Raw genomic sequence first — 12,631 nt, forward strand, 5'->3', positions numbered from 1 at the left:
CCTAGAAGGGCCAAGTTCTGAGCACTGGAGTGGCTCACCAGGCCAAATCACTTTTGGAAGGATTCAGATAACAGACAGGCTTTTTGTAAACTTTTAAAGAAATATAAACACAAATATAGAGATTTTTAACAGTGGTGAGGTGCTAGTGATGGGGAGAAGGCTTTTTTCTTTCCGAAGGCTTTGTCATAGTGACATGATACAAACACTACAGACTCTGTGGAGGAGACACAGGAAGCTAGGGAGCGATGGGTAGCAAGAGTGACTGAAAGTGTTCCCTTTTGGACCAGGTCTAGAAAAAGCTCTCTGCATAGTTTAAGCAAAGGTCCCCACATTCTGTCCATTTGTGCCTAGAAGAGGGTGCTGTTGTGGGGCAAGCACACTCTTACTTGACCAGTGCGAGTTTGTGCTCCCAGGGCTTGAAATTGGCTTGAGGCCTGGGAGGGGCGTGAAAGAAGGAAGGATTTAGAGTAGTAAAGTTAGGTACAGAGACCTCCCTGTTCAAGGCCTGGGACAGCTGTCCCTGCCCTTCTTCCCAGTCCTGGTCTGCCAGGGTTCTGTGGAAGACTGTATAGTGGCAGGCAGGGCTGTGGAGAGGAACAGGGAAGGGGGAGCTTGGGGAGTTTGGCTGAGGGTCTGGGAAATGAGCAGGGATGGGGGGAATGTGGATCAGGTTTACTAGCACCTGCCAGAGAGGCCATCTGGGGCTCCTCCACCCCAGCCCCCAAGCAGCCCCTCCCCCAGCGCCTTTACATTGTCCCCTCCCCCACTCCTGCTGTGGGTTCCCATCATTTCCTGTGTCAGCGCCTGGCCTACCCAGATTGTATCATGTGCTAGATTGGAGTGGGGAAGTGTGTCAAATCAATAAATAAGTTCAATAAATGTCTATAATCAGATCTGGTTTCTGGTTTCTGCTGCCTTGCTGCCCCCCCTCCAATATGGGGGGAGGGAGGGAGGCGGAAAGGCGAAGGGCAGTTAGTCGAAGGGCGGGTGGGAGGGACTGCCCGCAGGCTGGGAGGTGGGGGAATTTCAGCCTGGGAGGTAATGGAGTGTGGTGGGGGAGGGACACCTAACCCCAGCAGGAGTAGGCGGCTGCAAGATAGGCCTCCCCCGAGGGGAGGTAGTCTGGTTTGAGAAGACCCCACCCCCTTCTCTGGCCCTCAAAGGCTTATTGTACTAAAAGTCTAGCAACTAGACTTCACAGTCTTTCCTCACCGCCCCCCCTTAAGTGTTCACTCCAGCCCTCTGTTGTTGCTCTGGTCCACCCTCAGCTTCCCTGGTGCCTACAGCCTACTGAAGCCTTTGTACAGATGCTGGGAGAAGGAGTCTTTCTAGAAAATGAAACTTAACGTTAAATTCCAGTAATTTCCTGGTAGTTGCTGCTCTCACTTGGTCTTTTTATTGAGTTAACGATGTCTCTTAAGGAAGTCTGCCCTAGTCTTATAGAATGGTTTGCGAGTAGGTGCCCCGTCTTCATCTGATCTCCCACCTTTCTGGAAAAGAAAAATAAAAAAAATAAAATAAAATAAAATGGAGAGGCTCCGCAGGAAAAGATTCCTACTGTCTAGGACCAAAGGAAGGAGAGAAAAGGTTGGGGTCAGATGGTGAACATAGAAATAGAATTTCGAAAGGAAATTCTCAGAGATGAGTTGTGCTCGAACCTTCAGTTGACTGCTTGTGCTAGTGGTCTGCTGGGCTCCACCACTCTTGGGAGACCTTGCTGGGAGATTTACTGAAGATTCCATGGCTGCCAGTCTCTTGGCTTCTAGAGTTCTAAGCATCTTTATTCTGCTCCTCTCCAGGAAGTCACATTGTGTGCGCAGTGACTCTAGAAAACAAGAAGTACCAGCTCCTCTGAGGAACAGAGATGGAATCCATCATGACCCTCTGTCATTCAATGGATCAGGCAGAGTAACTTGGCCCAAGATAGAAACAATGGGAAGGAAGTGGGGAGAGTGACACGCATGCTTCATATGGTTTAAACCAGACACTGCCTCTAAAGTTTACCTAGACCCTTACGCCCCTTTTCCTAGGCTTCTATGATCCCACCTATCATACTATGCTAGCCCCACCCCTACATTCATTCCACCCCCTTCTCTGACAGAGTCCTCTACATTTAAGCCCAGGCTGCCTTTAACTCAAAATTCTCCTGCTGGAGTGCTGGGGTTCCCAGTGTATGATCCTATGCCCAGGACACAGCTGTGTACACCACTTCCTATGTCCTACCTCCCCCATCACATGCCTTACCAAGTAGTTCAGGTTCTGGATACTTCAGGAGCGGCACAATAGCTTTGTAGGAATTCTCGATCCTGGTACCTGTAAATATAACATTAGGCCATCTCCAGCCCCGATACATACAAAGTCCTTGCCCTTTTTGAAGCCCAAGATTTCAGGATTCTGACAATAAGAACTTTCTTGAGCTGGTATACATTTTTCTTCCCCTTTGGCATAGACCTACACAGATCCTAGAATGAAGTAGGTGGCTTGGTATATATATGTACCTAACCTACTGTCATCAAAGTAATGTTCTTTGAGCAGACTAGTTATGGTCTATTTAGATCTGGCTAAGAACGCCCTGTTTTACTTATTATTTTGTTTGGAAGGGTCTTGGGGTAGGATTTCATATAGCCCAAGTTCCCTTTAAACTCCTAATATTCCTGGCTCTAACTTGTGGGTGTTTTCTTTTGAGCTAGCTGGCCTCCAACTCTCAGCTTCCTTACCTCCATTTTCTAAAGAATGTATTCATTTTGAGACAGCATCTTATGCAGTCCAGGCTATCCTCAAGAGTTGCTGTGTAGTTAAAAATGACCTCAAACTTCAGAGCCGCCTGCCTCTACCTCCCAAATACTAGGGTTATAGGCAAGTTCCACCACACCAAATTTTATGCCACATGGAAAATGACATCCAGAATCTTGTGCATGCTAGGCAAGCACTCTGCCAAGTGAGCTCCATCCTGGCCCTGCTTTCTATTGTTTGTTGTCTTTGTGTGTGTGGTGTTTGTGTTTGGGATGAGTTCTTGCTGTAAAGCCCAGGCTGCCCTTTAGCCCACAATCCTCCTGTCTTAGTTCCTTGAGTGCTGGCATTACAAGAGAAAGCTGCCTTATTTCAAGGACAAGTTTTATAGTGCACCTTGAGGGATTTGATCTATGGAGAACACTCCCAAGCCTCTACCTGGTGCCCCACGCTCCACTTTACAAACATAGTAGATATTTCGAGCTGTAAGGAATTTGCTGGCATAGTCTCCAGGTGTCTTTGTCAGGAAGAGTAACTTCAAGGTCCCCGTTTCATCACACAAATCAATGGTGTCTAGAGGAAGGCCACAGGGTAATTGGGATAGGGAAGAAGAGAGAATATGAGTAAAAAGGGCCAGAGGTAGGTCCTCTACAGAATGGGTTTGAGGACACTTCAAGGATAGAAGGACAAACCTTCTTGCTGGCAGGAAAGTTTAGAGGCTAGAGGCAGCTTATTGCTTCTGACCTTCAGTCACTACTCCTCCCTAAGCCACTTACCTGTTTTCCGTAATCCCATTTTCTTTCTGGTGTAATGTAGCAACAGGAGTACAGAGCAATTGGAATTGACCAGAAACTCTTGATTGTCTGAGAAAAGATAGGATGGAAGTATGCAGGCCCTTCTCCAGTTCTCCCCTCCCCATGTCCATCCCCAGACTGTTGCTCTGGGCTGCCCCTCACCTCCATGTTTGATGATGATAAACATGCTACTGATGTCATTTCATTCTTCACTCCTTGATGAGTCATGCACAAGGAAGGTGTTCTAGGGCCCCGAGGGCCTGAGGGTATCCATAGTTTCGGGGGATGGAGGGGACAGATGTATTTTATAAATGAAGGAGGCCCAGACTAGGCAGACAGAAGAGAGCTTTTGATGGTTGGGGGGTGGTCAGCATCTATAGGGGTGGGGCCTGGGGCTGCAGTTAAAGGATTGTGAGGTCAGAAGTGGTATGTGTAATAAGAGGCAGAGGAAGGCCAAGGAGAGAAGACACTGGATGGGATCTGTAAAGGAGCTTCAAGGAACTGGGACAACATGGCAGCTATAACCCTAAACTGACCCCTAGAGTGAGCCCAGAAATTTACCAGAGAAAAGTAAGTAGCCAGAACAGTACTCTTTTCAGCTAATTTGTGGTCCTCTTGCTTCTTCAGTATAACTATACTATACCTTTGGCCTACCCTCACACCATTCCTCCCAACTTCATTGTTCACCATATTTCCCCTGCTCCCCAACCCCGCAACAGACATTCTTGATGATCATTGGTAAAAACTTTATTTCTCGTTGTTTCAGAAACAGTTGAATGGTAGGTAGAAAAAGGGAGGGAGAATCCTGTAAAAGAGAAGGGCCATGCTGGGTATGGTGGTACATGCCCAATAACCCCAACACTTGGGAGGTGGAGGTGGGAGGATTGCCTGTGAGTTATAGGCCAACCTGGCCTACAGAGTGAGTTCCCAGCCACCCTGGGCTACAGGGTAAGACTCTCTCCAAAACAAGTGAAAAGGTGCTAGGCTGGGTAGGGGAGGGCTTGTGCAGGGAAAGGGGGCAAGTGACATTCTCAAGTAGGGCATATGGAATAGAAAAGCAGTTACATGGGACATGAAATTGAAAACTAGCCACAGGGGAAGGCAATGAGCATTGGATCCAGATTGGCAAGATGAGTAAGGGGAGGTTAGCATCACTTAGGGCTATAGGACTTTGAGGTTCCATCAAAGGATTGAGGCTCAGGCTTCAGGCTTCAGAGAATAACATGGGGGAGGCCAGTAAGGGGTATGCAGGCTGCAAGGAGAACCTCCAGGCCCCTCTCCTAGGGCCCCTCCTTTGGGGGGAATCTCACTGACGTGGCAGAATCGTTCACTGTAGTCTGGCTGCAGACTCTCAGTCAGCCCTTTAGACACACCACTCCAGGCCTAAAGACAGATATCTCCAGGTCAGAGGTCAATTAGGGGCAGGAAGCAAAAGACCCAGGCTCTGAGCCAACGGATCTCTCACAAATCTGTTACCATTGTGATTACAGAAGGGCTATCTAGGCTCCAGGGCTCCTAATGCCCTGTAGTTTCCGTCTGTATCACACAAATCTCTTTGGCTCCGTCTCTCTGCCTAGCCCACCTTCCATTTGGTCAGCCACATCCTGATGCTACAGGGCCCCTCCTCCCTCCACTGTGCACGCCCCCCCCACCTCCCAGTCTGTCTTGTTGTCTGGCAGTTGGCAGTTGATAAATTCTAGTATGTGTATGGTAGTGTTCTCACCGAAAAGTTCCCGTGGTATTCAGTAACCAGATCCTCTAGATTCTTGATGGGGGGAATTCGAGGCATTCTGATCAGAGAGAAAGAGGGAGCAGAAGAATTAAATGAAAGATCCTTTACTACCCTTTATCCAACTGGCCAGCATGGAACCTCTAGCTTCCTCTCAACGCTCTTATCATAGCTCTTAAATGATCTACCCTGGAGATCATGAAATAACCCCACTACCCCCGCCTCATTTTAAGGGCTTCCTGAAATCTCACCGTTCCAACCAACAGTACACAAAGATCAGGGTAATAATCAACCCCATGGTGCCAACAGGGATAAGCACAGCTTCCAGTGCAAACAAGGAAGGATTCTCTGTAACAAACAAGGAAAATGACCCTTGCATTGTGGTACTCATAAGACATGGATGCCAGGCATCACACCAAACACACTCCTTATGCTTACTTTCCATACAGCTCCTGAGAGGGAGGAACAATGTTTATCTACATTTTACAGATGAATAAGCCATATCAAAGAGGGCAGCCCAAACCCAAGCTCATCTCCACTATGCAGACTCTATGGAATCCTGTGGAGACCTCCTACACATTTCATATTCCCCTGGCGCATACTTTGGCCTCCTCTTCTATTTCAGTTGCACCCCTTCTCATCCCTCCATAGAAAACCCTTCTTCACAGAGACTGAAGTTAAACAGTAAGGGGGGGATAGAGGCTTAGGGCTAGAGAGATAAGGCAAATGATAGTGACTGCATATTACAAAGGTTAGGGTACTGGGTGAATTATTTAGAGGTCATGCATTTGGGCCACTTTACCCTCTACAGTATGGCTCCCCCAGTGGACTGGTTGGCTCCATTTACTCCACAGTTGGGAACTTCCACAGATTGGGTTAAAACGGCTCCGAACCCGAAATGTGTAGAGCTTCAGCTCATCCACACTAGGCAGGGAGAATCTTGGTTCATGATCCACTATTTGTTCCTAGAGAGAAGGGCAAGGGAAAGATCATTATCAATAAAGGAAGAGAGAATGGGAACATTCTTGCCTATACTTCAAGGTCATCTTCTGATCCTTCTAATTTCTTGTTCTTTCCAGTCCCAGGAAAACAAAACAAGAAATTGGTTCTGGTCCCTCCTAGTTCTACTTTGCTCCCCTCCCTACAAATCAGAACACACTGCTCCCCTTCTTTAATTCGACTCCCCTCCAGATCCACTCACTGGCTTCCTTTATATCTGACATCAGGAAGAGGATGGTGGAAGAGGCAAAGTGAAAGCTCACTGGTGATATCCGGGGGTGGTGGTGGGGGAAAGTGAAAGTGTAGACAGAGGAGCTGGAAGGCAGAGAACTGGGACCTGGAATTAGGTTCTTCTGTCTAGTTAGTTGAACCCTTTCTCCTCTTGCTTGGCCTTAGCCACTGTATCCACAACACCAAGTCACTCACCGTCCAGCTTCGATCTCGGTTGCTCCGGTACTGCACCAAATATTGTAAACAGCGTTCTATATATCTGCTTTTCCATCTCAGCTCTAGCTGAGATTCACTCAGGTTGCAAAGCGTTAGATTCTCTGGAGCCCATGGGATCACTGGAGATATGTATGTGTGTAGTCATTGCCCTGGCCTAGACAAGTCAGGATCTTGGAGGTAATTCCCCTTATCCTGCCTCCCTTCCCCATCGCAACCCCCGTATCTATCTATAAACTCCAGGGCCTTTAAGCTCCCTGGCCTCTTGGCCACTTCTTTCCCGATTACCAAGATTCTGTAGGGTTAGCTTCTGTTCAGTTCGCCTCTGGGATTTCTGGGGGTCCCGGAGCTGGATGACAAATGTCCGGTAGAGCTCGATATCTTCTTTTTGTATCTGACAGCCAGAAGTAATCTCTTTTGAGAACAAATAGTGGCTGCATTCCTGGAATGTATTATTATCAGATCCCTTGTACCTAGAGAAGGGTTACAAGGCAAAAGAATGATGGGCCAAACATGGGTATGCGGATGCCCATAGCCTAGCCTCATCTAGTCTGAACTGACAACTTATCCCATGAGAAACTGGTAGGGGGCCTGAGAAGCTGGCTACCCACTTTTTTTGGTCCTCAAGCAGTCTTTCCCGGCTAACCCACCTGCTCTTCTTCCTGGGCTACCCCTCCCCCTTCTCATACCTGTAGTGCAAAGTGAGGTTGGTCGCCTGAGGCTCAGAACTGCTATTCCAAGTGCAATTCATGTACTCTACGTTGAACACAAAGCATTGGACCTCTGGGAGGGGCAGAGTAGGAACACTGAGCTGTTCAGGGGCCGTAGAAGTCAGGATCAATTCTAAGTTTGGGAAGAAAATGAAATAGTGGAGTGGAAGAAAAAGAAATCTTGGTCAGAAGAAGCAGTAGTGAGACAGAAAGCCCTCCCCTCCCCCTCCCCACACTTCTTTTTAGTCATTATAGTGAGCACTAGCAGGCTCCAGATTGTATAGAGAGGGCTTCTATCCAGCCCTTCCCCCATAGCCGTCCTCTCAACAATCCCCTCTGGTCCTAGATTTCCTACCAGCTTTGGTGTCTTCATTCCCACTGGACATGAGGACCTTGGAGCTCCACCCTACCCTCAGCAGAAGCAGCTGAAGGAGTAAGAAGGATCTAGGTGACAATAATAGTTTCAACATGGCGCTTGCTCTTCTTTCTCTGGGTGTCGTCTGTGTCAGAACCCTGAACCACTCTCCCACAAGCCCTCCCCACCCTTACATTTCCTTTTGTCGTAGCTTCCGGTGGAAAGAACCTTAGAAACCACGCTGTAGAGGGAGGGGGGTTAGTAAATGTGTTCAGTGACATAAGCTAAGTCCCCTGGGAGATTTGGGTTCTGCTCTAAAGTGATGTTCTGTCAAGATTAATACTTCATCAACAACAGTGTCACAGAATCAAGACTCTTCAGGCCACCTAGGTCCAGGAAGGCTCTGCTGAACACCCACCCCCACCACACACCATCATTCCCAGCCACCTTTTCCCTCTAGGCTATCTTAAACATCTGTCAAAGTTCTACAGTCTAGGGAGGATGGATGGAAAGTCCTGACTTGATTCATGTGGCTACTTACATAGCTGTCTTTCTTCTGACCTACTCCAAACTAGAATAGCCACCCCTAACTGCTGCCTGAGTTTGGTCCCTGTTGACCCTAGTGAGAACTGGCTTCAAAGATGGAAGAAGAACAGTACTAACTTCAGGCTCCCTAGTTCCCTGCAAATCTGCTTCTTTTTCTGTCTTCCTTGTCCTTCTTAATAGCATCATCACCTGCCAGACTTGAAACCTCAGGATCCTCTTCATGTCCCCCCCCCTTCTCTCTCACACTGAGAATCCAATCAGCCGTGTTTCTGCAGTATTTCTCCCAGCAGTTTCCTCCTTTCTGTTAACCACAGCCACTGTGCTAAATCAGCCTTTCATTACCTCTAGTCATGATTATTCCTGTAACCCACAAACTGGTCCCCTTTCTCAAGGGCCTCTGCTCTCCAGTCCATTCTTCATTCTGTGGCTAGATTTACCTTCCCTCGGAGCACAGGGTTGATTGGAGAAGCCATTTACTGAAATTGTTTATCCAGCCAACATTTATTGAGTCTTTAATATGTGCTCGGTACAGTGCTTATGTCCTGAGAACATAAGACAAATAAGACATCATCATTTTAGAAGCTCAGAGATAAGTGGGGAACATATAAATAATATAATCTACTGTAATGAGTTCTACAGCATAGATGTGGAGATTCTCCAAAACACAGTTAAACAAAGGTAGGAACTATCCAGCTGCACTTTGCCTCTGCCTGATTTGCTACTCTATTTTCTCTCTGGTAAAATTACACTAATTTTTTCAGATTCTGCTTTAAAAGCATCTCTTCAGTAAAGTGCCCTTGAACTATCCTCTTTCCATCTTGGTCAATTTAGTTGCTTCCTCTCTTTCTGGGAGAGAGAGGGGTAGTGGTGATGTTGAAGCAAGGCCTCATGTAACTCAGCCTGGCTCCAAACTTGGTAGGCAGCTGGCCTTGAACTCCTGCTCCCTCTCTCTCCATCTCCTAAAGTGCTGGGATTACAGTGCCAGCATGCTTGGCTTTTTTAAAGCCCTCTGTATTTTGGGTGATAATGATATATATGTGTAGAATATAAATGCATCAATTGTAATAAAATGTACCATTCTTAGGTGAGATGAGGAGAGGCACAGGGAGTGACTTGGAGCAGTTTCGGGCTCATAGCAATATTAAACGGAATGAGCTAACTCTACCTTACTGTGAACCTGGAATTGCTACAATTTTTTTTTCAAAGTCTCGGATTTACTGTGTAGCTGAAGATGATCTAAAAATCCTGATCTTTCACCTCCAATCTCCAGTGTTGGGAATACAGGCGTGTACCACTATACTCAGCTGCTATTTCTAGTTTTGAAGGCCTTCAGAGTTAAATCAAAGTCACCACATCTAGTATGTTTTCTTCTACCCAATCAGATTGTATTTTAAAGGCTGGCCTTTGCAGTTCTCCTCCTCCTGTGGCCTCACTGCTAAAGGTTCAGACTTGTGACTATTACCAATCTTTTCACTTTCTACTTTAATTCACTCTGTAGCCTAAACAGACTTCCTTGGCCTCCTAAGCACTGGCATTGCAGGGTTTATCTCCACAGTGCATTTTGGCATTTTGTTTTTATTATTATTTATTTATGTATTTTTTTTTAAAGGCAAGAGTCTTTCTATGTAGTGGCTGTCCCCTAACTCTCTATGGACCTCACACTCAGAGGCAGTCTACCTCTACCTTCAAAGTGCTAGAATTACAGTTGTTGTACCACCATGCCCAGATATAGATTTTGTATGCATGTGGGTATATGCAGTGGACAAGTAAGTTCCTTCCACCATATGGTACTGAGAATTGAACTCAGGCTTTCAGGCTTGGCAGCAAGCACCATTACTTGCTGAACCATTTACCCGGCCCTGATTTTGGTAATTTTATTATAGCACTTTAGCTAAAAAAAAAATAAATAAATAAAATAATAGAAAGAGTATCGGCTGTATAATATTGGGCAAACAAATTATCACTCTTTGAAAATCAGCTTTCTGGGGGCTGGCGAGATAGCTCAGCGGGTGACAGCAGTGACTGACAACCACCCGTAATGAGATCTGACGCCCTCTTCTGGTGTGTCTGAAGACAGCTACAGTGAATTAAGCTGGAGCAAGCGGGCCAGAGCGAGGAGGGCCAGTAGAGGTCCTGAGTTCAATTCCCAGCAGTCACACACATAATAGCTCACAGCCATCTGTACAGCTACAGTGTACTCATACACATAAAATAAATAAAATAAATCTTTAAAAAAAGAAAGAGAAAAGAAAATCAGCTTTCTGGCCTGGTGGTGGTATCATATGCCTTTAATCCCAGCTTTCAGGAGATAAAGGCAGGTGGATTTCTGTGAGTGAGTTCCAGGACAGCCAAGGATACACAGAGAAACCCTGTCAAAAAAAAAGAAAAAGAAAGAAAAAGAAAGAAAAACTATTAAAGGAAGAAAAGAATGGGGGGAAAGAGAAAGAGAGAAAGAGAGAGAGAGATCGCTTCCTTAAACTAGGGGTGGGCAGGCCTTTAATCCCAGCACATGAGAGGTAGAGTCAGGAGGATCACTGTGACTATATGGTCTACCTAGCTCTGGGAGCTCTAGGAGATCCAGGACTATATGGATACTGAAACAAACAAATTAACTCAAAAGCAAACAAAACCAGCTTCCTCATTTAGAAAATGAAAACACTAACAGTCCTTAAATTATAATACCTAAAGTATGTGACAAAGTGAGTGCTTCTTACTATATAAAGGGTCTTCTTAAATTTATTTTTAATTTTAAAAAGACTAATTTTTTTAGATTTATTTTATTTTATTTTTTGTTTTTTTTGTTTTTTTCAAGACAGGGTTTCTCCGTGTAGTCCTGGCTGTCCTGGAACTCACTCTGTAGACCAGGCTGGCCTCAAACTCAGAAATCCGCCTGTCTCTGCCTCCCAAGTGCTGGGATTAAAGGCGTGTGCCACCACTGTCCAACAGAGTTTTTGTTTTTGTTTTTGTTTTTTTAAGATGTATTTATTTATTATGTGTAAGTACACTGTAGTCTTCAGACATTCCAGAAGAGGGAGTCAGATCTTGTTTGTGAGCTACCATGTGGTTGCTGGGATTTGAACTCAGGACTTTTGGAAAAGCAGTCGGTGCTCTTAACCGCTGAGCCTTCTCTCCAGTCCAGATTTATTTATTTTAAAGCATATGAGTTTTTGTTTGCATGTTCTTATGAGTAAGTACTACATGCATGCCTGGGACCTGTGGAGGTGAGAAGAGGGCATTAGACCCTTTAGAGTAGAAGTTACAGATGGTTGTGAGCTACCATGTGTGTGATGAGAGGCTAACTCAGGTCTTCTGGAGGAGCAACAAATGCTCTTAAGCACTGAACCATCACTCCAGACCAGATTTATGAGTTTTTGGCTTTAGGTTTTTTTTGTTTGTTTGGTTGGTTTTTTTTTTTTTTGTTTTTCAAGACTGGGTTTCTCTGTATAACCCTGGCTGTCCTGGAACTTACTCTGTAGACCAGGCTGGCCTCGAACTCAGAAATCCACCTGCCCCTGCCTCCCAAGTGCTGGGATTAAAGGTGTGTGCCACCACGCCCGGCTTATTTAGTTAGTTTTTCGAGACAGGGTTTCTCTGTGTATTTGTGGTTGTTCTGAAATTCATTCTGTAGACCAGGCTGGCTTCCAACTCACAGAGAGATCTGATTGCTTCTATCTCCTGAATGATGCAACTAAAGGTGTGTGCCACCATCGGCCAGCTAATTTTTATTTTATTTGTATGAGCATTTTGCCTCCATGTAAGCCTACATACGACATATCATTCCCTGTGCCAGAGGAATTCAGAAGAACGCATCAGGCACTGGAGTTACAGACTATTGTTAGCCATCATATGGGTGCTTGGAAATGACCCTTGGTCCTCTGGAAGAACAGGCAGTGCTCCTAATCCCCGAGTCATCTCTGCAGCTCCTCTTTTTTAAATTATTTATTTTTTGAGACAGGATCTCACTGTGTAGCCCTGGCTGTTCTGGAACTCGAAGCGATTGCCTGCTACAGGAGTGCTGGGGTTAATAATGCCCTTTGGCACTAAGCCTGAGAACGTTTCTTTTGTACATTTTATTTATTTGTTTGTTTGTTATGTGTGTGTATACGGTGGTCAGAGAACAGTTTGCAAGAGTCAGTCCTCTGCTTTCATCATGTGAAACTGGAGGATTCTATTCTAGAAATCAGGTACGATGGCAAACAAGCATCTTCTGCCTTCTGGCTGGCCCCATTGTGAAGGTTCATAACTTGGAGTTCATATATGCAATGCTTCAAGATAGAAAATATCTTCTGCCAGGCATGATGGCACACGCCTTTAATCCCAGCAC

At 45.8% G+C, this 12,631-nt stretch overlaps 2 protein-coding genes across 4 annotated transcripts; both read right to left on the reverse strand.

Annotated features, from left to right (window-relative positions):
- Window positions 1–1,065: 1,065 nt before the first annotated feature.
- On the reverse strand, window positions 1,066–4,133 carry CXHXorf65 (chromosome X CXorf65 homolog). 2 transcript variants are annotated; one of them, XM_031365719.1, is made up of 6 exons: window positions 3,687–4,133; window positions 3,507–3,593; window positions 3,169–3,303; window positions 2,245–2,313; window positions 1,659–1,825; window positions 1,066–1,486 (listed from the first exon to the last, which is right to left on the reverse strand). In XM_031365719.1, exons 1-6 carry the CDS (start codon window positions 3,709–3,711, stop codon window positions 1,349–1,351), a joined length of 621 nt encoding a protein of 206 aa, XP_031221579.1. In that variant the 5' UTR covers window positions 3,712–4,133; the 3' UTR covers window positions 1,066–1,348. The 2 variants fall into 2 exon arrangements, with proteins under 2 accessions (XP_031221579.1, XP_031221587.1); XM_031365727.1 differs by having other exon boundaries at window positions 1,374–1,490.
- A 123-nt stretch (window positions 4,134–4,256) lies between these two features.
- Window positions 4,257–7,962, reverse strand: Il2rg (interleukin 2 receptor subunit gamma). Of its 2 annotated transcripts, XM_031365697.1 has the most exons (8): window positions 7,762–7,962; window positions 7,386–7,539; window positions 6,985–7,169; window positions 6,679–6,818; window positions 6,056–6,218; window positions 5,505–5,601; window positions 5,248–5,314; window positions 4,257–4,907 (listed from the first exon to the last, which is right to left on the reverse strand). In XM_031365697.1, exons 1-8 carry the CDS (start codon window positions 7,874–7,876, stop codon window positions 4,722–4,724), a joined length of 1,107 nt encoding a protein of 368 aa, XP_031221557.1. In that variant the 5' UTR covers window positions 7,877–7,962; the 3' UTR covers window positions 4,257–4,721. The 2 variants fall into 2 exon arrangements, with proteins under 2 accessions (XP_031221557.1, XP_031221568.1); XM_031365708.1 differs by lacking the exon at window positions 4,257–4,907 and having other exon boundaries at window positions 5,267–5,314; window positions 5,505–5,603; window positions 6,162–6,218; window positions 7,762–7,939.
- Between the last annotated feature and the right edge of the window lie 4,669 nt (window positions 7,963–12,631).

Source organism: Mastomys coucha, chromosome X, assembly GCF_008632895.1.
Source record: "Mastomys coucha isolate ucsf_1 chromosome X, UCSF_Mcou_1, whole genome shotgun sequence".
NCBI classification, from domain to species: domain Eukaryota; kingdom Metazoa; phylum Chordata; class Mammalia; order Rodentia; family Muridae; genus Mastomys; species Mastomys coucha.